Source organism: Rhinolophus hipposideros (genome assembly GCF_964194185.1).
Source record: "Rhinolophus hipposideros genome assembly, chromosome: 1".
In the NCBI taxonomy this organism is placed as follows: domain Eukaryota; kingdom Metazoa; phylum Chordata; class Mammalia; order Chiroptera; family Rhinolophidae; genus Rhinolophus; species Rhinolophus hipposideros.
In genome coordinates this window covers 76,587,090-76,611,741 of record NC_138047.1, presented here as the reverse complement: position 1 = coordinate 76,611,741, position 24,652 = coordinate 76,587,090, and the positions used below count along the sequence as shown (strand labels likewise).

The window sequence follows — 24,652 nt, the reverse complement described above, 5'->3', positions numbered from 1 at the left end:
GAAAACTCTACTTCCAAGTTTTGAGTTTCTTCAATTTGTTCAGTGGGTGTTACGGTTCCTATCTTTAGTGTGATAATGCAGAGGAATGCATGATGAATACTAATGGAAAATTCCAGGAAATATGAAAATTTAGTGAATTGTCTGTTGACATATTTTCTCACTAGTACAGGGTTCATTTCTAGTACAGGATAATTATGCCACTTATTGCCCTTTCCCCTTTTCTGTATTATTTTGGAAAATTACCACCTTACAATCAAGGTTAGGAATTTGTTAACATTGTGGCTGATCTATTTGTTATCAGTGCTCTATGAGAATAGTCACAGATACACTTTTTGTAAGTGAAGAATCAAGCATTTAAACCAAAGGAAAGTTAGTGATGTCAATTCCGACTGAAAAACATAGCTATGAGTCTCTGAACAGATTTTCAATGTCCTTCAAGACCATAACTAATATTAAATTGCATAATACAAATGCTAGTAATTAATATGGACTACTTTTTATATTAAAATACTTGATACGTGTCTTTAGAAAACTGGATTTCTGTAGAAGATAAAAGTAGTTGACTTTCTGAACATAATAAAATAAAGTGAGCTTCCCTAAAAGACTTTTATGACACACCAAAGCACAACCTCAGATGACGCAGCATAGCTAAAAAAATAAAAACTAAAAATAAATGTGGGAGTCTTCTACAGTCTAACCTCTTTTGCAAAGGGCCAACAATGGACAGTAAGGCAGTGAGGCAGTGACAGAACTGCTGCTGCATGGTTTTTAAACATGATTTTAATCCTCCTTCAGGTGGAAGAGGTCATCTAACATGATTTCTGTGATTTAAATCACTATTCTTTGATTTAGTTTTCCTTGTACTTTAACAAATTAGATTTTGCAGCAAATTAGTGACTTAACTTGAAAAATGTTTCAGCTGAATGGAAAAACTTCCTATAAGTCTCCAAATATGTAGGAGTTAAACTATTTTCTGCATAAACTTTCCACCTGGACGTACCACTTAAGCACTAAGATTTTAGCTATTTGAAGTGGAAACTGGTATGTATCACCAAATGCAACACATATCCTGCTTTCTAAAATACCACATAGTACTTCCCTTGATTCAAATTCATCATCAGACATCACTTGCATAATGTGATCACAGCAATCTTATCAGGGACTGTGGTGTGCAGGACCCTATACTAAATGGTCTCAAGCCATTTGGTTTTCTGTAGTTTTTAATGCTTTTAATATTCACATAGTTTCTATGCTTTTAACATTCACATTAAATGTATTTTTTTGTGGGTTTTTTTTTTTTGGTTCTCCCTCCTACTGTCAGCTGTCAGCCGTAGATACTTATTTGTTTTACCTCTAGCAGGACCCTGTAGATACTTGTTTGTTCAGGAGCAGAAATCAGATAACCACACTTGTTAGAATCAGGTGTGAAGTAAAAATAAGCAGACTCTGAAGATGAGGAGCTGAGGCACTCACTTCTGAATAAAGTACATGTGTACCGGTAACATCTCTCCTGCTCTTCCAGATTGGTGATGCTATCATAACTGGATTCTAAAGGAATGAGGTGCAATCAGATGTTTCTGGTAGGTAGTAAATAAAATAGCCACCATAATTTAAGAACCCTGTGGAACCGTAGAGTTTTGAGAGAGTAAAACTGTTTGCAAAGTGTCTGATGGCACGTTTCTAACGGAAGGCTATGTACGGAAGGCAGAGCTGTATAGATCAGCACCTGGCTTAATTAGCTTTGCATAATGAATTAAGTTAGGTTACGAAATACAGAAGCAATTTACTGAATCATCCTATGAGGCATTGAATTCAAAGCTGCACTGTAATGTGCTTTTCATACTACAACTTGCTAAATTGTACATACAAATGAATCGTTAATACTGCAAGACTGCTCACCAGTTTTGCATACCTATTTATGTAGTAGTATCGCTCATTTGCTGAGTAAGGCACTGAGTACTTCCTGGGTAAGCATCAGTCCTCAGCAATCATGTGACACAGTAAAAACAGGGCTATCTTTTGAAGGTTTTAGAAACCCAAGATATGTTATTTGAAGAGCTATCTTCTGTTGTATTAATTCAGATGCAGTTGCTTATTAGATATCTATTTTTTAAAGAAGACATGATGGAATTCTGTGAGTTTACAAGAAAAAGTGACGGCAACTGATCACAATGCATAATGTTATTAAAACAACAGCCTCAGGCTTCTGAAAAATGTATACAGGTGGGAAAAATATTTGGGAAAAATACAACTCTTTAACGTTTTTAAACAACTGAAAACGTGGAGGGAAAACTTTATTCTGCGAGTATCTTCTTACTTGTGGGGTGTGAAAACTACCTTTTATGAGGTAATTCTATTTAAATGTTCTTACTTTACAGAATTAAAAGTTAATTTAATTTTAGTCTCCACATTTTGAGAAAATTTTTCCTCCTGTGAAATCTAAGTATGGGAACCACTAGTACATGTGTAAACATGTTGCTGTGAGTTGCAGTGAATGATTTTAAAGAAAAGCATTTCATGACCATCAACCAAGCTATTTGAACTTTTGGTGAGGAGGATTTTCCCAAAGTCTTGTGATTAACTGTGGAAAAATAGTTAATCAGACACCTTAAGAGTGTTGAAGAAAAGATCTCAGGAAAAAATACCAGAGCCAAAGTGAGAGCAATGTTGTATTTGTCCATTCTCACAGGTGAGAAGAGGAAAAAGCAACAATTTAGGACATACAGCTTGTAAAACTTCTCAAAACCACAACTACATTTCTAACTCTAAAATTCCTGCTATTGGTCAAGAGAAAGTAAAAAAATCACACAACAGAAACTGTTGACATTACGTGTAATAAATTAAAAATCCAAGTACCATGCTTAGTGCAGTGGCTGGTACATACATATAAGTGGTCAATAACTATTAGCTTTGAATATGATGGGAAGAACAATTACATATGTCTGCCTCATGTACCTTCTTCATTTATAATGGAGGTAGAGTGAACCTACTAGATTCTACGTTTAACAGACAGACATAAGGATAGCTTGTAATATGAAATGAAACTAAACAGATTCTTAGGCTAAAAAGTTGCAAAAGTTTTAAAGATTCTCCAGTAAGTTTATTTTGCAACTTTTTGTAGGGTTTACACTATTATAAAAAGGAAAATGTTCACATAAACACAATTTTGACCACTGAACTATTTATTATTTTAATATACATTCAGATATGCTTTATTTCTAATTGACCTTCAAATTGCAGCAGCTCATGAGCTTAGCTCTAAGTGTTCTTGCCACCCCACCCACGCTGTCACTGAGTCAAACAGCTCACTATACATATACACAAAATCCATGAACATACAAACAAGCCTTTTGCAAAGTAAACAAAACTTTTACAGTGCAAATAAGTGTTCCTTGTTGGAACTTTTTATATCCACGTCTTTTCTGAAACTGGGAAACATATTTATCAGACAACAATCTCTATAAAGCAAAGGGTTTATCTCTTTGAAAACTCAAGTAATTCTTGAGAGCAATAATTTTCTTAGTGATCTAAAAAGAATGGAGTGTTGAAGGCTGAAAAAGAAAAAAGTCACTGCAAATGACCAGAACAGAAGATAATTGAAAAATAATAATCTTTAATAGTGTAAGGAGAAAAATTTTAAGTATTGAAAATATTGATATTCAAATAAAGAGTTTTAGACCCATGGCCAAAAACTTAGATTTTTCCCAATTAATTAAAATCAGAAGTGTTGTTTTTTTGTAGGAAGATACATTACTAACTCTTTGAAGTCAGAATGAAAGGGTTGTACACTTTTATATAGTAATTTCTATATAAATGACTGAAGATACGAAGTATCAAATATAAACAGTAGTGTAGCAAGAAAAGAAATTGGCAGAAATAATTATTTAACCAGTATTAATAATTAAGACGGGGCAGGGGGAAATAATTAAGACCACCGTTTGAAAGATCTATACACAAAGAATGAAAAAAATACTGTTATAAGATTTTACAGCACACAATTGAATTCAATCCTAATTCATTACTATTATACTTCTTTCTTCTTCAGTATTAGTGGACCCACATTATCTCCTGTCAATTCATTGTGTTTATTATGTGAACCATCACAGGCAGGAAACTAGAAAGGAAAAATAATTACAAGTGTTATTTTTTAAATGATTCAGTAAGTAGAAATATTTATAAAATGCTCTTATAAAGAAAGCACATTACTTTGAAAATAAATAAATAAACCGTCATATAGCTTTCCTGAGTATCAATATAACCCACATCTAACCAAACTATATCCCATTACCACAGCAAATCTCACTTTTAAGTAGTTAATTCGTTATTTGGTATAGATTTTATATAAGCTCTGTACGATTCCATATGACTCAATAAAATAGGTTTAAAAGGGGATCAAAATAAGCTCTTGTTCTCTGTGGAGCTCTAAATTTGAGCTCACCTATTTTATTCCTTTATTTAAATTTTAAAATAATGTAATTTAAAGTCAAAATATATCATTTCACGTTTCCTTACTATAAAACTTATGTGTACTATACCATTTTTTTAAATATTAAAAAATATTTTTAAAAGATTCACTCACAGGTAATAATAATTGTTTTTAGTACATCTTTCCTCTGCATTTACTATGTGTATCCATTTTAAAACAAAATGGGATCACACTGAAATATGCTTGTCTTACTGGTATTACATCATACTTTCATGTCATTAAATATTCTTTAAAACATGATTTGTAGTAGCTTCCTAATATCCCATCATTTGTATTATTTGTATGAATCATTCCTCTATTATCAGATTCTAGATTGTTCCTAAAATTTTGCTATTACAGAGGATGCTGTAATGAACATTATTACACTTAAAACCTCAAATAACCTATGATCCAAGTAGTAGAATAAAACAGACCTCATCAACTAATAATACTTATCACTCCAAACTCCTCCTTTTTAATTTCCACATTAAAAATCATCCATAATTATAGCTCACACTATAAGGCACTGTACACACATCATCTCACTAAATTCTCAAAAATGCCTGTGATGTTGGTATATTATCAGATTAAAAAAAATAAAAAACCATGAAGATCAGCGATAAAGATTCAGTAACTTGTCCAAAGTCATAGCGTGAGTGACGGACATCAGCTTTGAACACAATTTATTCAGACTCCAAAGCTTAAACTCTTTTCCACTAAACCTTACATCCTCTCTCATGACAGGTATATAGTAAACTACATGTTAGTCTAGCTAACTGCTGAACACAGTGAAAACATCAGATGTCTACCTTTCCTTGCTGCTCTCACTTTTTTAATATAGGTAGTATTGCTTATAAAATGCACACTTTAGAAATACAGACTTTCAGTACTGACTACCATGGGAACATCTCTCATCTCACAGAACCTCAAAACTGGGGATTTAAGAAGGACAATTTTAACTGCACAAAATTTTAGTGTATGTACAAATGGACCTCTTACCGTCTTAGAACGCCAACACCTACAATAAGCTGCTTTCGTAAGACACAAATCTTCAATGTTTATTTCATTCACCACTTTGGGATTTTCCTTTTGTATTTTAAGATTAATCAAGCTATCCTTCTGTTGTTTCTTCTTTGGGAGGAATGGACGAACTGCAAGGTAGCCAAGTAGTGCAAGCACACCAAGGAAAGGCAACAACCGAAGCCATTCTGAAACTGAACATGGGGATTTGTGAGTCGGCGGTGCTCTTGTAGTAGAACTCACATTGCACGTCTCATCTCTGAGATTATTCTTTATCCATGCTTTACTTCTCACTTTCACTTTTCAACTATTCATCTGTAAAACTGTGAATAAGTAACATATCAGCCACCTATATACCTAGGACCACCTGATTTCATTTGTGGGCTAACTTGAGACTTGTGAAACGGAAAACAAAATTTCCAGAAATAGGTCCTATATCAAATATCCTCTTTCAGTATCCTAAGTATATTTGTGATTACCTTTATTTTCAGTTCAGGAATTATTATCACCACAATTATAAACAAAGTTCAATGTGAAATATTTCATAGGTTTAGAAAATATTTTCATGTCTAAAACCATATAACAGAATATCTGTAAATATTTTACCATTGATTTTTAATTTCAGACAGAACATGTCTTCGATGCTTTAATTTACACTTTTTGGTAAGGGACAGTGATTCCTAAGGAAACACCTACATGCTGTGTCAAAGCTACTATTTTTAAAGAACTGAAATTTTCATAGACTGAATGTTCTCATTGTTAGCTACATCTTATTCCGTAAGTGTTCATTAAATGCCTTTTTAGTACTCAGCACTGTCCTGGGGGATAGGGAACATAAGTGATATAAATGAAATGGTCTCTATGCCTGTAGAAACAAACACACCAGGAAACCAAGATAAACATTTCAACATGTATTTATCGAGTGTCAGCTTGGCTCATGTCCTGCCTCTGTTGGGCAATCCTTTCTGTCCTTAAAGAGTTATCATTTGACATCCTTCACTGGGGGCCTCCTTGATACCTTAAGCACTATGTAGAAATAGCTTAGTCGAGAAAAAGAGAAAAACTGAAGATTATATGTAAAGGCATACTAATAAATGTTCATGAGAATAGATTATGGTAAGAGTGAGACTGTATCATCTAACTCTGTTAAACAACTCTATTTGGTAGGCACCATTATCCCCATTTTTCACGTGGGTAAACTGTAACTTAAACAGGTTTAGTCCAGGACAGTAGGTCCACAGCTTGTTCTGAGTCACCATGGATCAAATCCAACAGATTGAAAACTTTATCTGTTCATTCGGTAAAACTACTCTCCAGACAAAATTGTTCTTTCTATTCAACTACTGAAAGATTAGCTTAATACCAACTCTTCCAAAATGAAACTATTTTTGATACAATACCATGCCAAAGGTTTGTTATGAACTCTAAATTAAACATTTATCTATAGCACCTACAAATATGAGTGTCTGGCACAGAAAAGATATACAATAAATGTTAGCTTTTAATAAGAGATTCTGGAGATGGTAGCAACTCTTGAAAAAATATTTTGACAACTCAACTTGACAATGCCATATGGTAGAAATCTGGGGGGATATCATCTTTTAGTCACTAGAGTGAAGCTTTTAAGGATCTTATCTGTCATGCTAGCTATTCTATTCTCATAACCAAAGTGAACACACTCCAAATAGATACTTTGAGTGAATTAACGTTTTGGAATAACAAAAGCAGTTTCTTGGGGGTGGGGGCTAGCCATAGATCTGTGCTGTCCAATATAGTAGCCAATAGCCACAATGTTTTGATTTGTACCCAAGATTTTGTTTAATCAGATATGGTAAGATGACAGACACAGAGAAAACTGCCTTGAAATAAAAGTGTGACTTACAGTTCCCAGGAGGAGGGGACAATATGCCATGCTCATCTACCTGGGAAAATACCGGAGTTGGCCAGGAGGAAGGAGAGGGGAAAAGCATGGGCAGAAGCCTTTATGGTGGTTTCCAGGAATGGCAAGGTAACACAAGGTAAACAGTTTAGGATTGGATAGCTTGAAAAATTTCAGTGGGCTCTAAGCTATAGGGATGGTTCTTCCTTGTTTAATACCTGGCCCAGGGTGATTTAGGGCAGGAAAAATCCTTGGCGGGGAGCGTTAAAGGTGGCTGAGGTATAGGCTTTGGATTGGTTGATTTGCATATGAAAGGTGAGCTCTGCAAGCAAGTTGTTTATTATCTCTAGGAATTAGCTAGTCCTGGGAGGGGCAGGTTTTCCAGGGCCAGCAAGAGCCCCCAAGATGTCAGAGTCAAAATATAGAAAATAAAAAATATGATTAAAAGTCAGATGTGGCTATTTGAATTTAAATAAATTTAAACTCAAAATTCAGTTTCTAAGACACACTAGCCACATTTCAGCAGCTCAATAGCCATCGGTGGCTGTATTTGACAGCACAGAGAACATTTCCATCATCACAGAGTTTTTTAGATGGTGCTGCTGGAGACCATTGTTTCCATAAAGTACTAACTCTATAGCATGGCTGGGCTAATGTGACAGTTTCCGCTCCCACAAACATTCCATCTCGCATGTACTTAAAGCCATCCAAAGCTTTTACCTAGTAGCAGCCTTCCTGTGCTTTTTGCATAAGTAATTCCTTTTGTCTGCCATGCCTTCCTACCCTCTGACGTATGACTCATTTGTGTAAACTCTTTAAGACCGGGGTCAAATATGTTCTCCTCCAGAAGTCTTTCTTGATTTCACAAAGCAAAATTAATCACTTCCTCCTGTGCTTTCAAGCCCCTTTCTTCAAGATTCTTTCATTACACTACTGTTATCTATAAAGTCTCTTCTGTCGGCCTGTAAGAAAAGGAGCTATGTACTACTCTCCTGGAACAAAGGAGACACCTCAGAAATGTTTAATGAGTGACTTACTGAATGAATAATGTAGAGCATAAATGTGAATTCCTTTCTCACTCATCACATTGTACAGTAATTATTCATTTACGCTTACCTTCTAGATCAGGCAATTAATATATTAGATTGCTAGTGTCCCCAACAGCCAGTATAGTCTTAAAATAGTATTCAATAAATGTTTGTGGAATGTAGAATAACATTACATAGTATACTGTAAATTAAATAATTATAAAGTCACAAGAGGTTAAATGCTCCAAGTCAAAAAGTAAATGAATGAGAATGTAAAGATGGAATCCTTAACTTATATTCTTAAATTTAGCATTTCCTATCTTAACCCACAAATCTCAGGAAATAAATGGTATTAATACTATTTAAAATCTACTTCAGAAAATGTTGCTCTTCTGACACTTCATTCCTTGGTAAAAACACTAGTCTCCCTCCCTCCCTCCCTCCCTCCCTCCCTCCTCCTTCCTCCCTCCCCCTCCTCTCCCTCTCTCTCTCTCCCTCTCTCTCTCTCTCTCTCTCTCTCTCTCTCTCTCTCTCATTGCCCCGAAAATAAGACCTAGCCGGACAATCAGCTCTAATGCATCTTTTGGAGCAAAAATTAATGTATAGACCCGGTATTATATTTTATATATATTATACTATACTATATTATATTAAAGACCCGGTCTTATAGCAAAATAAGACCGGGTATTATATTAATTTTTGCTCCAAAAGACGCATTAGAGCTGATTGTCTGGCTAGGGCTTATTTTTGAGGAAACACGGTATATATATATATATACATATATATATATATACACACACACACGTAATATATGTAATATATTACATATATAGATAAAGGTACTATTATCTCCAATGGAGCAATTTATACAACAGTTTTAGTACCATCTGCTTTTTAGTGATAAACTTCAATTTAACTACAGAAAAGTTTTATAAAGGAAAATGATACAACCTATATAGCTCAATTAGAAATCATTTTATTTGTTAAGGCTGACTTTTAGTGAAGAAATATGAAATACAGAAAAATTCAACAAGAAACTTAAAAAAAACTTTTAAGACCAGCTTTTTCCTATGAACCCATTCGATATATGTTGAGCTATTACAGATATTTTAGATACTGTGAAGAAAAAACTATTACTTACTAATTGTTAGGTATAATATTAGGTTGGTACAAAAATAATTGCAGAAACCGCGATTATTTTTGTACCAACCTAATATATATTTTGTACAGTATATTTTTTATTTTTGTTGTTTTAGGATTTATTGAAAATAGCATTTATTTTTAAAAATTTAGAAAAGTATAAAAAAATAAAATAACTTTGAATACACCCCAGTCAAGAGTAACATTTTCTTGTAATTCTGGGGGTTTTTTTGGTGTGTAACTATATATGCTTTAAATACTGAAAAAAAACAAAAAGCAAAATTGAGAACATATTGTATATACATTCTGCATCCTACTTTTTCACTTAGTATTATATCAGAAACATTTCCCAATTCCTTAGTATCCTTTGGAAATATGAATTTTAACGGGTGTACCCACCCATCATGTACCCCAATCATAACAGAAGATCTACAAGATGTCTGAGTCACTACTGTATCCTCAGTGACTAAATAATGCTTGGCTCAATTTATTTTATTTTAAATTGAGGTGTAACTTACAGTTCAGCCTATTGAGCTTTGTATTAAGAATTCAATTTAATGAAATTTGAAACTATACAGACCTGTAAACACCACCTAAAACAAAATCTAGGGTATTTCCATCACTCTAGAAAGTTTGCTTTTGTACAATCCCCTCTTTCTGCGTTTGTTCATCAATTTAAGTGCTTAATAAATATTTCTGAATGAAGAAATCTGAATAAAGAATTTGTTGTCAACTTTTTTACTATATAATTATTTACTATATAATTATTAAGTGCCTACTACTATGTGCAGAAACTGTGCTAAATGCAAGTATAGCAGCTGTCTTATTTGTGCCTATGTACTCAGTGCTTCATACAGTGCCTGGCACAGAGCAGGATTTCAAATAAATAACTAATTCCCAGTTTATCTGTTGTATAAGTCAGATTTTCATAGACTTGGAATCAGGTTTCTCTGGTCTATAAAATAGGAATAACAATAATTCATTCATTTGTTCCGCAATACAAGTACCCACCACATTCCAAATACTGCACTAAGTGCTGGGGTCACAAGCTAATGGTTACATACGGTCCCTGTTCTTATAGGGCACACATTTTAGAAGAAGGAGCTTTCCATCTTGTATGGAATAGATCTATAAAGGGTTACAGTACTGTGTAGTATGTATAATCATAAATAAACAATACGGAGGAAGAAATGATTAACTCTTTGCAGGGATGAGCAAAGATTTTATGGGGAGGATTTGACACCTAAACAGGTTTCTGAAAGATGAATGAGTACAGGAGGAGTCCCTAAGCAGATAGGAGGAGCTACGTTCCACACAGGAAAAGCACCACAGGCAAAGGCACAGAGATACAACATACATGAAAAGTTTGGGAAACTAAGTGCTATAGTATTGCTGGGATATAATGAAAGGAGAGGGGCTGTAGAACTGAGCAGGTGCCAGATTATGAAAAGCTCTGATACAAAAGCGAACCACTGAAATATCTGAATATTTATGTAACTGGAAAATTGTTCATTTATGAAATCACACTGATATTAGATGGAAGATGGATTAGTGGAGAGACATAAGGAAGAGCAGAGAGGGAGGATAAGAGGCAAGACAACCTGTTGGAAATCCACTGAAATAACCCAGAAAAAAATGTGAGCTGAAACTAAGGCAAAAAGAGGACAAATGGATCCCCTAATATTCCCTAGAACAATTTATGTGTATGAGAGCACGCATTTTCTGAGGAAACAGTCTATAGCTTTCACTGGGGTAGATCAACCCTCACTCACCTTGAAACTTAAACACTAACTCAGGTAGTCAAATCAATAGGATTTGGTGATTAAGTGTGGAGTATGAGGTAAATGGAAGTAGTGGAGGTCCTTCGTGATTCTCAGATTTCTGGTTTCATTATCTGGATGTATGATGATACTGGCCTCTAATTTAAAAAACAAAACAGAATATAAGGGTAGCTTTAAGAAGAAAAAGAAAGTGCAGTATTGTAGAAGGGAAAAATATGAGGTGTCAACATCCCTAAAAAATGTAACGGAGAGACTAAAGTTGAACAGATAACTGCCAAAAGGTACATTGATAGATGGTAAAAGACATAGTTTTCGTTGAAAGAGAGTGAAACAGTTCCAGTGTGGAAGTAGCTCTGCAGAGCCTGAAAGATACCCAATGTCTCTGCTCCCTCATCCCACAAAGACAAGGAGGGATAGAAAAAGACACCACTGAGAGAGCTACAGGGGGAAGTGCTTTCCTCAGGGAGAGCTTTGTTTCACTTAAGGCAAGAAGGTGCCTCAAGTATCAAGGGTTTTCGAAGGCAAGCCACAATTTGAAGATAAAAGTGTGAGAGAATATCAGGGGGTGGAGAAAGAAAGAGATGCATTTTTGGCTGCAGTTACGTCAAAGATGGAACTGACTGACCTCAACGTTCAATCCATTGAAAAGGTGCCCAGTTAGGCAACATTTTGTTGACTCATTTCAAAGTAGGACGCAATGCCCCTAAATCTGTCAGCTCTGACATGTTTGTGTTTCTCTGGGAAAAATATTGTCTTTAAGAGCAAAACCATTATATTTCAAAGAAGCAAATTAGTTCAAGTGGAGAAGAACTACTATATTCAAAGTTACATAGCTAGCTTTTAAATCTAGAAGTAAATGATTTTCTGAGTTTAGAATAGGAAGATTTTTTTGTTGTTCTATTTTAAAAGTTCATATGACAGGGAAAGCTTTTTTAAAGGTCAAAGTATTAGAATACACTACACTTCCAAAGGTGGGAATCATACTAACTTATCTCAAAAGCCTCACTCTTAAAAATGTGACCTAAACTAAGATAGATAAGTTGTTTCTAATAGATGATTGTCTGTAAATATTGTACAGTAATTAAGGATCTCCAAGTGTTATACTAAGAATGTAAAGTCATCATGAGAAAGATGATTGTTTTAAAAAAATTTCCTGGAGCTAAATAGGGAAGGAAAAATAGGCAACAATAATGTGGAACTGTGCCTTTTTTTGCTCTAATTGTCATAGATTTTAAAAATGAACATATTTTTTAACAGTTTTAAACAGTTGCTAAAAAGTTATCTTTCTTTCAACAAAATCTAAGCATGGATTCTATAAGAAGCTCATTCAAGAAAGACAAATGTCATTAGATATGATAAATATTATCTATTTTGAAGGGAGATTCAGAGTAGAAATTGGTTGTTTTTCCTCCATAGTGCTTCAAAATAGATTCTGCAACTGCCACAGTGTGAAAAAAACTGTCTCATTTTTTTCATAAAGCAATTATTACAAACATGTTAATGTTTCCTTAACAACTAAGCAATGCAATGAGAACTAAATTGTAGACACATTGTAATGGAACTTAAATGTGTAACACTGTTTATCAGAGTTATCATTATTTCTTAGAATCAGTCCTCACATTAAATATTTAACAGTTTCGAAGAGGACGTTACTATATATTATTGATGTAAGGGGAAAATGGTTTAAGTTGTTTCCTTAATGCCTTTAATAGGAATTAAGTATTTGTAGGAATTAAGTATTTGTAAGTATTGAAGAACAGTAGGGTTCTTCAATTAAAAAAAAAAAAAAAACTTCCAAAATCTAGCCACTAAGTGAAATATCATACTTTCTAATCTGCTTCAACTACACTCTAGTTACAGAAAATTAAAACTAATATAATTGGATTGGGTGGGAGTAAAGGGACATTTTTTTTGACTGCTAAAAATTCAGTAATTTATGCAAATTATTAAAAAGTAACCAGGAACAAATGGTTAACCAGGCAACCAGGAACAAATATCACAAAATGATCATATCATTTTGACCTGGTATTATTATTTTAGTGAATACATCTAAGGGTATAATTCAAAAGAGAAAAATAATAATTGGCATTGGTATAGGCCTACTTACCAGTGAACATTAAAATCACAAAATATATAAACATTACAAATTTCCAGCTGCAGGGGAATGGGTAGGCCTATTGTGAGATTAATCTAAAATAAGATCATATAGTTGTTAGAACAAGATGAGGAATATACTAAAATATGTAAAGTAGTTAAGTAAAAGAAATAAGGGGAAAAAGGTCAATTTTACATTAATTGCTGCAAATCTATCAGAATAAACTGGTAGGATTAAAAGATTTCAATTTGAAACAGTTTTTCCATTTTGTTACTTTTATGTGGTTTATGATGTTTAGATGTTTCTTTTTAACGTTTATTATTCAGTTACCATGCTTTCTACTCAGTTACGAGCTTTCTACCCAATGCTTTAACATCTAAAATGTGAAAATTTCACAATCCATTTGTCAACAGGGCAACTGTCTGTGTCCGTAATTCAAAGAATCTCTAGATTTGGAACAGTCATCTAGTTTACCCGTCTAAATCTATCCCCACTAGACTTTTTTTTTTTTTTCATCTCTAAGAGGGGCTATCTCCCAAAGCACCCTAATTTGTTTGAGGTAAATTTTCTTTAATTTACAAAAAAAATTTCAAAACTTCCTCGTACTGGAGCTGAAATCTATCTCCAAAAAACTTTCACTATTTTAGTCCTACTTCTGTCTTTTGATCTGTACAAAATAAATCTTCTAGTCTTTCAAATGCTGCATTTTAAGTAAGCTACCATAGATCTCCAGACTGCTCCAAGCCTACCAATCCTATTTACCTCAAAATTATCTTCATTCATGCTTATGTTCTCTGCTATTCAGGACATGCGTCCAATGTTTGCTGAATCGATATGGCTTTCCCCCTCATCATCGTAATCAATCTGAGTCTGGTTTACAAATATCCCACGCACACTGTAATGCTTAGAACTGGACAAAATTTTCCAAGTGTTGACTGCATTCTGGAAATTTTCATCCTCTAGATATGAACCCCTAACTTGTGGGCTCTTTTTCTGTAAAGGAGGGATCTCAAGTACAGAATGTTACATGTATTTATTAAATTTCATTTTCTAAGATTTGGCCCATCACACTAGTCTTGGAACACATCCTGGCTAATGCATCCTTCCTCCAACTCGAGTTAGCCCAACTTTCTCCAGGCTCATAGTAATGGAGGTGACCTCAAATGCCCCCATGATAGGTCCTCTCTCCCCTATGGGAATAGAGATTATTTTCTAGTTCTGTTACTAAATAAAACCGCCGTATACATATTACGTGTACGTCTGTGTTTCTCTCCCACACACTCCCTCACACCCCACAACAAATGGGGTTAAAATCCAGCCGAGAACTGAGACTGCCTGATCCACAGCGCCTTGGATGATGACTTATCCTGCTTTAAAACAAACAAGCACACTGCAGAGAGCGATGAAGTTGGATGAGATGAAGGCGCTTCCAACTCAGCACCTTCTATGGAAAAATCTGGTCTCCGTCCGCGAAAAGACACCGGAGATATCGACGAAGCCAAGCCCCGGGAGTTGCCAACTACCGAGGGCTGCCATCACACGAGCTCTACCGCGGCTGCGCCGGCGAGCGCCCACCGTCCTCCGCGCGCAGGGTCACGGGGTCACGCGCCAACTCGCCAGGCTCCGCCCCTTGGCTCAAGAATTTTTGGGCACCCCCGCACACACGCCCACCCCGACCCCGCCTGGGGAAGCGCGCGAGGATGGGGACTGCCTGAAGGTGGGGATTACCTGTGAGCCGGGCGAACCCGGTAATGCTCTCGGGGACTGGGAGCCGCTTAAGGTATGCGGGGAGCTGCACTTTCACGATGCGGGCCACGCTTTCCAGCACCATCCTTGCCGGCGGCGTCCTTTCCTCTCCCAAGCCCCCGCCCCTCTCCTGCCGAGCTGCCGCGCCTGCGCCGAGAGCGGAGGCGACCGTTGGGCGCTGGAAGGCCGGGCTCCGGCGGCGGCGGCGGCGGCAGCGGCGGCGGGCGGGGCTGCGAGCCCCGGGACGAGAGGTGACCTGCCCGGCGCCGATTGGCAGCGGGCGAGTGACGTGCGCGCCCGGTGGACGCCTCGGGGGCGCGGGCGGCGCGGGCTCCCGAGCTGCGGGGACGGGTGGGGAGCGGCCCCCCTTTGGGTCTGGAGTTTGAAGCGTGCCTTCGCGTTGGTCCTTTTCCGTCTGTAGACGCCGGAAGCCAGCGGGAAGGATGCTGTGGCCGATGAGATAAAGCCTGTGAGAGTGCTTTGTAACCGGAAAGGGCCTTTCAGCAGTGGGTTTCTCTTGGCGTGTCTTTTTACTTCGGCCCTTCTCCTCTTGGCCTCTTCTTCCTACAGGTTGGGCGCCTAGGCCTTGGGGTTACATCGTCACCTAAGAGGACCTCCATCCACCTCTGCCCTCGCGGTGCCTGATTTCGCTCCCTCATCCCTACAAATCAGCTCTGTTAAAAAGAAGTTAAAATCGTCGACCTCAACTAGGGGCTGCTTACAGCTCTGCCCCTCGGACAATTTAGTACCACCCTGCTCCGAGGCCCTGAGGTTTCTGCCACTCAGTCCAGACCCGTGGTAGTACTTCCTTAAATATTTTCAGTTCCTTCTGCAGATCAGTTCTTTTTTTCGGTTAACTGAAACTGGGAAGGTGTTAGCGAATGTAAAGCCCTAGGGTTTCCTTTATGTTTTGTTGCAGGGCTTTTGCTACAATGTGAAGGATCCTTGAAGATCTTTCCATTTTAGTTATTTTTATTGACATCTTTAAAAACTTGAAGGATGTAAGGAGACAGCTTCACTCGCTTGAAACACCTCCCTTGACATGACTTTGTTTCGTACTTTTGCCAAAGGCACATATCCGAAGTAGTGCCCTGGCTGCTTGCGTGTTGTGTATGCGGCGTGCTCTCTTAATTCCGTGTCTCAGTACAGTGCTGAGCCTCGCTGGCCAACGACATACTCGTGTAGTACCAGCGAACCTGCGCGTGGTCCAGTCGTCATTTTATATGAGTTAATGTTGTAATACATACATTTTGTTTTTTGTTTTTCCCTTGGTGGTGTCATTTTAAAGTGAGAAAGGGAAGGAATTTTTTTTTAAAGCAATTTTTCATTCTCTGGACTGTTTTAATATTTGTGATTGTCAGTCACTAAGAAAATAGCCGTCAGTAAGAGAGTTAATTAGAATCTAGATAAACTGATGATCTGTCATTTTATTCTGTTCAAAGTTGTCCAAGTTATCGTTACAGTGGAAATTCTGTTCTTCATAGAATACAGGTTCATGCTCATGAGCTTGAACAATATAGAAGTGATATACAAATGATGATTAAAAGATTGGTGTTTACATTAAGATTTCCTTTCAATTACCTTTTGGGAGCTTACTTTTGGTATCGTGGAAGAAGGGCCCTGAAGCTTGTTTTTGTTGAATATGATCTCAAATATCCCAGTCCTCTGGACTGTTCTGTTGGTGGTTTTCGTTAATCTCTGCGGATCATAGAAATGAGGTAGGCATGGGTTGGGAGCCTGACACATCAGAGGAAGAAAAGCTTGGAGAATGCCACAAAATAATTGTCTCTTCATTAGAGGCTTTGTAGTCTTGACAAGGGCAAAACAAGTTGTGCTATTTGAGATTGTTAAGGCCTCTAAGAAGTTTTTCTGTAAAGGAATTTAAAAATATATACCTCAGTTAAGAGCATTAACATAGTAAAATGCTTGTGCCAAATATACAATTTGATGTCACCACCACCCAGATCAATATATATATAGAATATATCCAACACCTGGAGAGCTTCTTTGTACCCCTTGTAACCATGTCCCCCTACTACCTACCCTACCACACCCCACTACCATTATTCTGTCGTTTTGCATGTTATTGAACTTCATATAAAAGGAATTATATAATAATGTAGTTTTGTGACTGACTTCCCCTGAGCAGTTTATGTGGATATGGATAGCTGATTTACTATTCCCAAGTAGAAGAAATATAGTGAGTGGAAGCCTGTATGTATAATGGGCGAAACTTTTTTTTTCCAATTTGGAGAAGATGTGGATACATACATTAGGTATTTGTGATGTATTACCTGAGCTGTGCTAATGTATAAAAAGGAGAGTTTCTGACCTCACCAATTAAAAAAACAACAAAAAAAAACTTTACTGTGCATGTAGGGAATATTTTCATAGATTTCCTTTACTTAAAATTTATATACTGTTTTATTCATATTTTTAAATTTTCATTTCATTTCCACAACCCTTCCTTCTTGGCAATATGTGAAACAGAGGGGCTGAAGATAATATGCTAAATAGAATAGGCTTATCCAACTACCTTGTGATATAGTGCCCCAAAAAATCTGGTTTTATTAGCATTAATTCTTATATTTAGACTCAATTTTTAAAAGACAAAGATACTATGTAGTCAGAAAAGACCAGACAAAGTAATCAGTACGTGAGTAATGTTAAAGGTGTTACTATTTAGTGTTAAAAAAAACTTGAATGAGGATCAATAATCTCCTGTCTGCTTTGTGTCCTAGCTAGGAAGACCTACTCTCTAACCTCATGCTTTCCTTCTATAAGCAAACTCATCTAGTCCCGTGAATTCAAATATAAACTGATATAGCCTAAATCTCTACTTCTAGTCCAGATTTCTCTCATACTACTAATCCCACATGTCTTCTGGATATCTCTGGGCATCTTTGCGCATTTTGCTATTGCTTTGCTCATCTTTATCGTTGATTTATGTTTTCTGGATAGTAATACCTGGCTGGTTGTATTTGACTTCTGTACATCTTCCTCTAGTCTATACCTTTTCTTTGACCTTTGTTTATGGTGTCTTTTCATATACTGAAATTTAGTTGGAATGTAGTCAGATTTATTCATCATTTCCTTTATATTTTGTGACTTGCAGGTCTTGTTTAAGAAGTCATTTTTTACCTCAAAAGCACAAAGATACTCATCTATGTTTTTGCTAAAAGTTATAAACTTTTATTCTTTATGCTTAGGTTTTTTAATCAACCTACTATTTTGTGTAAAAAGTAGAGATCTAATTTATTTCATATGTGAACAGTCGATTTTTCTTGCAGCATTTATTGAATCATTTAAATCTTCTTCAATGGTTTATAGTGTCACTGATCTCAAACCAGGTTTCCACACAACCATGGGTTGTTTATTCTTCCATTGATCAATTTGTATGACCTCTGTGACATTATCACACTATCATAATTCTACAGGTTTATAGTAAGTGTTAATACCCAGCTGGATATTAAATGTTAACTGTTAATATTCATCTGTTTTCTTCAAAATTATCTTGGGACTGCCAGGTCCTTTACTACTCTATATGAATTTCAGAGTCATCTTAACATCTATGAAAAAAAATTAGTTTTCTTGAAAATTCATTAGGGCCTCAGGTTCTCCTCTCTAATATGCTGGTATTAATGGTTGTTATGACTAGATAGAATTTTGGGTGTGCTTAATGAATGGTTATTATCAGCAGGATCATCTTCATCATCATCAGTGAAGGAGTTTTTTAACTCTGGTTTTGAGATCTTAAATTCAGAAATCTTACCTTCTGACCACACCTCATATGTTTGTTTGTACATCTTCTACTCTTTTACTCCCACTAAACTTATTTTGACTTCATCAAGATATTTAATGTTGAAACCACCTCTATTTTTCTAGTCAGTTCATTCCTAGATTTATTATTTTTCCCATTCTTCACAAAAGTTGCTCCAAATTTTCAGTTGTACATTATTTACTTATTAAACCTTCTAATTTTTTTAAAACACATTTAATTCTTTTTCTTTTTTTTTTTTTTAAGCCTTTATTGGGGAAGGGAAACAGGACTTTATTGGGGAATTGTACTTCCAGGCGTTTTTTCCAAGTCAAGTTGTTCTTTCAGTCTTAGTTGTGGAGGGTGCCATTCAGCTTCAAGTTGTTGTCCTTTCAGTCTTAGTTGTGGAGGGTGCAGCTCAGCTCCAGGTCCAGTTGCCATTTTCTAGTTGCAGAGGGCGCAGCCCACCATCCCTTGCGGGAGTCGAGGAATCGAACTGATAACCTTGTGGTTGAGAGGATGCGCTCCAACCAACTGAGCCATCTGGGAGCTCAGCGGCAGCTCAGCTCAAGGTGCTGTTCAATTTTAGTTGCAGGCGGCGCTGCCCACCATCCCTTGCAGGACTCGAGGAATTGAACTGGCAACCTTGTGGTTGAGAGCCCACTGGCCCATGTGGGAATCGAACCGGCAGCCTTCGGAGTTAGGAGCATGGAGCTCCTACTGCCTGAGCCACCAGGTCGGTCCCTAAACCTTCTAATTTCTACTGCCATGGTTACTTTGAGCTCCGATGACTTCATTTGTAGCTGCCAGAGAAGTTTTCCTTACCATCATCTTTAAACCTGGCTATAAATCCTCCTATACTTAGCGTCTGCCCTGTTCTTCAAGTCTGTCTGCTCCCTATGTTCTAGAGCTCATCCTCCAAGACTTGGCTCCTTCAATTATCTTCTCCCAAATTTACGTTTTCTTGCTCTCTACTGGCCCTATAAACTGGTGATTTCCAGGCTTTTAGATTTCACCAAGCAATACATTTTTTTAACTAAGAAAATCAACAGGTTTGCCAACTTTTTATTTTGTCAAGAAAATTATATATTTACAAGCAATATATAATGTTATATGTCAACTATAATACAATTTTAAATATAATATTGTATATCAACTACAATTCAATAAAATAAATGAAAAGCAATATAACAATAAAAAAAATACTACCGTGTTTCTCTGAAAATAAGACCTAGCCAGACTATCAGCTCTAATGTGTCTTTTGGAGCAAAAATTAATATAAGACCCAGTATTGTATTGTATTATATTATACCCGGTCTTATGTTAAAATAAGACTGAGTCTTGTATTAATTTTTGCTCCAAAAGCCTCATTAGAGCTGATGGTCCGGCTAGGTCTTATTTTGGGGGAAACACTGTACCATCTACTGGTTAAGACCACAGACTCTGGAGCTAGACTCTTTGGCTCTGCCAGGGTAAATTATATAACTTATAAAAATGTAGATAATACCTACCTCTTAAGGTTATATTGTACGTACTAATTCAGTGAATTAATAGAAAGCATTTAAAAACAAAACCTGGCATGTATGCATGCACAGTAGTGTTATCTTTCGTCATCGTCATAATGACTATTTTTTACACATCATCAACACATCTTTTTCATTATAGCTGCCTTTGTTTTGTTTTTCACAATGGTTGCTGTAGGGCTGCACAGTCAGTATAATCGGGCAATGTGTCATTGCTAGCAGAAGTGGCTCTTGGGAATCTAAGATATCTGTAAGTATAAAATGCTTAAGGAGACCCCATGCAGATTTCTGGAGCAAAGATCTTTCTCTATGTATCTCCCATCTCCCCTTACTCTACAAAAATGATAATTAGATAGACAAAGCATAGATTGTACAAGTTTATATATAGAAAAGAGCAAGTTTCAAATGCTTCAAAATTCTGAAGGAAAGTTATTTCCAATTTAGAATTCTATACAGCCCAAACTAGCAATCAATCGTGAGGCTGGAATGAAGTTATTTTCAAACCTAAAAGGTCTCAAAAAATATGCATTTCATGCATCCTTTCTCAAGAAGCTAATGGAGGATATATACCACCTATATGAAGAGTAAACGAAGAAAAATTAGGACATGTGATTTAAAAAAAAAGATGAAACCCAAAATAAGAGAGTGGTAAAAGGTATTGCTGATTGATGGATTGGAACAGTAAGATGAAATTAATGGACACCTAATACGTCTGAACAAATTGAGAGGAGACTTACCCTCCTGGGCTATAGTTAGGGGTTAAATTAATGATTATTACATGAGAGGCTAAGCAAAGTTTTTAAAAGAATTTTTATTAAATCCATTTCTTCAAACAATTTTTAAGGGATAAAACTTATTAAAAAGTTTGTTTTGATTTTGGTGCTTAGCATTCTTACATTATACTTCCCCTTTGTTTCTGAGAAACCATATTTTAACTGTCTTGCCTTACCCACAATTTTAAGAGCACACACAGCAAACTGGAAATAAAAGCAAACTTAGAGAAACAAAACTAGAATCTGTAAATTAATAACGTGGCAAAACTATTTTAAAATCATATTTCATAACACTTTGTGGTACTAAAAATAAGCAATGTATGGAATCACCTAATAGAAAATTCCTAGAGACACGTGGTAGAATAGAGTGAGCTTTGAAAAAACCTTCCTTCCCTATAAATGTGTGAGTGTATATGGAAAGGCCACTTTTGCTGTCATTGACTAGAAAAAGATTACAGTTAAGAGGTAAATATATACATTGTTATATGCATACATGCATAATAAAAAGCTTAATTCTGTAGATCTTCGAAGTTTACTTTTTTAGAAGCCACCTTTTTGCCTTAGAAATTCCATGCTTACTGTAATTTTCATATATAATAATTAAAATAATAGGGCAGGTTCTTAATTATCTCAAAAGTTTATGGAACTAGCCTACTCCAAGTGCTGAACTAGGCATTAAAGAAAACAGGAATGTGACTAATGCTTTGTGATACCACTGTTGTGCCCAGAATAAATTTGAGATTTAATAATATGTTGCTTTATATTATGTTTTGTTTATATTTTACCTTTGAGCTTGTAAACACAGATATAGCTGCATTTTTTAATGTAATAATTCTTTTCAGATTAAAAGCACCCAATAATACCTTGCTAATGGCTGATTTGTTAAGAAAATATATAGGTTATAAAAACTCTACAAATAATTTAAGGACATAAACAACACCTAGCAGATGGATAATTTTCTGGTTCCTCCACATCATGTTAACTTAAAACAAATTTATCAATTGTGGCTATTCACGTCTTTTCAGCCACATTTCCCTTTGTTCTCATAATTCTTAAGGATATTGGTTTTTTGCTGCTCTTGATTAACATACTATTTTTTATACATTACTTTTTTCTTTTCTCTCTTTTTTTTTTTTTTATTAGTTTCAGGTGTACAAGACAAGGTAATACTTAGACGCCCACCATCTACATCCCTCACACTCACCCCCCTCCCCCCACCCACCATCCCTCCGACCTCACACCCAGCCATCACATCACACACATAAAATTATAGTTGGCATTCATTAATGTTTAGCCTCTGGTGCACAACGCCACGATCAGGCATCCACACCATCCCTGAGGTGGTCTCCCAAATAGGACGCATGCCCATCGGATACCCAACAAAACCCCTACAACATTATTGAATAAGTTCCCCAAATTAATTTTCAGAAAACCCTGAGGCCATCTTGAGGCCACCAGCCGCTTCCCAATCCCTTCATCTTTCCCCTTATCCCCAACCCCCACCCCCCGCCCCCGCCCATCTAACAACTCTCGGTTTTTTCTTTGTGTCCCCAAAACTGTTTCTGATTAGTTCATACACATATTCTTTTCTTTAGATTCCGCATATAAGTGAGATCATATGGTACTTGTCTTTCTCTTTCTGACTTATTTCACTTAACATAATGTTCTCTAGATCCATCCATGTTGTTGCAAATGATAAGATTTCTTTCTTCTTTATGGCTGCGTAGTACTCCATTGTATAAATGTACCACAGCTTCTTAATCCAGTCATCTACCGGTGGGCATTTCGGTTGTTTCCATATCTTGGCTATTGTGTAAAGTGCTGCAATAAACATAGGAGTGCATACTGATTTTTGAATTGGAGTTTTGGATTTCTCCGGGTAGATGCCTAGGAGTGGAATTACTGGATCATAGGGTAGTTCCATTTTCAGATTCCTGAGATACCTCCATACTGTTTTCCATAGTGGCTGCACTAATCTGCAATCCCACCAACAGTGCACTAGCGTTTCCTTTTCTCCACATCCGCGCCAGCATTTGTTGTTTGTTGATTTATTGATGATAGCCATTTTGACTGGAGTGAGGTGGTATCTCATTGTGGTTTTTATTTGCATTTCTCTGATGGTTAGTGAGGTTGAGCATTTTTTCATATGTCTTCTTGCCTTCTGTATGTCCTTTTTAGAAAAATGTCTCCTCAAGTCCTCTGCCCATTTTTTAATTGGGTTGTTTGTTTTTTTGGAGTTGAGTTGAGTAAGTTTTTTACAGATTTGTGATATTAATCCCTTATCAGATATATCATTGGCAAATATCTTCTCCCATTCAGTAGGATCCCTTTTTGTTTTATTGATGGTTTCCTTTGCTGTGAAAAAACTTTTTAGTTTGATGTAATCCCACATGTTTATTTTTTCTCTTACTTCCCTCACGCGAGGGGATATATCAGTGAAAATCTTACTCCGGGTAATGTCCATGAAGTTTCTTCCTATATTTTCTTCCAGATATTTTATGGTTTCAGATCTTACATTTAAGTCTTTAAGCCAGTTTGAATTTATTTTTGTATATGGTGTAAGGAGGTGGTCCAGCTTCATTTTCTTGCATGTGTCTGTCCAGGTTTCCCAACACCACTTATTGAACAGACTATCTTTACCCCATCGTACATTCTTGCTTCCATTGTCGTAGATTAGATGGGCATATAGGCATGGATTTACGTCTGGACTCTCTATTCTGTTCCATTGGTCTATGTATCTATTTTTATGCCAGTACCATGCTGTTTTGATTACTGTAGCCTTGTAGTATAGTTTGAAATCAGGTATTGTTATACCTCCCACTTTGTTCTTATTTCTCAAGATTGCTGAGGCTATCCGGGGTCTTTTATGGTCCCATATAAATTTCAGGATTATATGTTCTATTTCTGTGAAAAACGTCGTTGGTAGTTTGATAGGAATTGCGTTGAATATGTATATTGCCTTAGGCAGTATGGACATTTTAACTATATTAATTCTTCCTATCCATGAACATGGAATGTGTTTCCATCTATTTATGTCTTCTTTGATTTCTTTCTTCAGTGTCGTATAATTTTCGGAGTACAGATCTTTTACATCTTTGGTTAGATTTATTCCCAGATATTTTATAGTCTTTGGAGCAATTGTAAATGGAATTGTTTTTTTAATTTCTCCTTCTGATATTTTATCATTGGTATATACAAATGCAACTGATTTCCGAATATTAATTTTATATCCTGCTACTTTACTAAATTCATCTATCAGTTCTAATAGTTTCTTGGTGGAGTCTTTAAGGTTCTCTATATATAGTATCATATCATCTGCATATAGTGATAATTTTACTTCCTCCTTACCAATTTGGATGCCTTTTATTTCTTTCTCTTGTCTGATTGCTGTGGCTAGAACTTCCAGTACTATGTTGAATAGAAGTGGAGAAAGTGGGCAACCTTG

The 24,652-nt window shown here is 36.2% G+C and overlaps 1 protein-coding gene across 1 annotated transcript; it reads right to left on the bottom strand.

Annotated features, from left to right (window-relative positions):
* Positions 1–2,656: 2,656 nt before the first annotated feature.
* CISD2 (CDGSH iron sulfur domain 2) lies at positions 2,657–15,467 on the bottom strand. The gene is made up of 3 exons (XM_081057244.1): positions 15,137–15,467; positions 5,465–5,679; positions 2,657–4,114 (listed from the first exon to the last, which is right to left on the bottom strand). The coding sequence occupies exons 1-3, from the start codon at positions 15,237–15,239 to the stop codon at positions 4,025–4,027; spliced, it is 408 nt and encodes a 135-aa protein (XP_080913370.1). The 5' UTR covers positions 15,240–15,467; the 3' UTR covers positions 2,657–4,024.
* Positions 15,468–24,652: the final 9,185 nt, after the last annotated feature.

Excerpts from the sequence above, each read along its gene's own strand:
- CISD2 (XM_081057244.1), bottom strand. The coding sequence starts at position 15,239 with ATGGTGCTGGAAAGCGTGGCCCGCATCGTGAAAGTGCAGCTCCCCGCA. Across the intron at positions 5,680-15,136 it reads CGGGTTCGCCCGGCTCACAG|TTTCAGAATGGCTTCGGTTG; the intron begins GTAATCCCCACC and ends CCCCATGTTCAG. Across the intron at positions 4,115-5,464 it reads GGTGTTGGCGTTCTAAGACG|TTTCCTGCCTGTGATGGTTC; the intron begins GTAAGAGGTCCA and ends TTTCCTTTCTAG.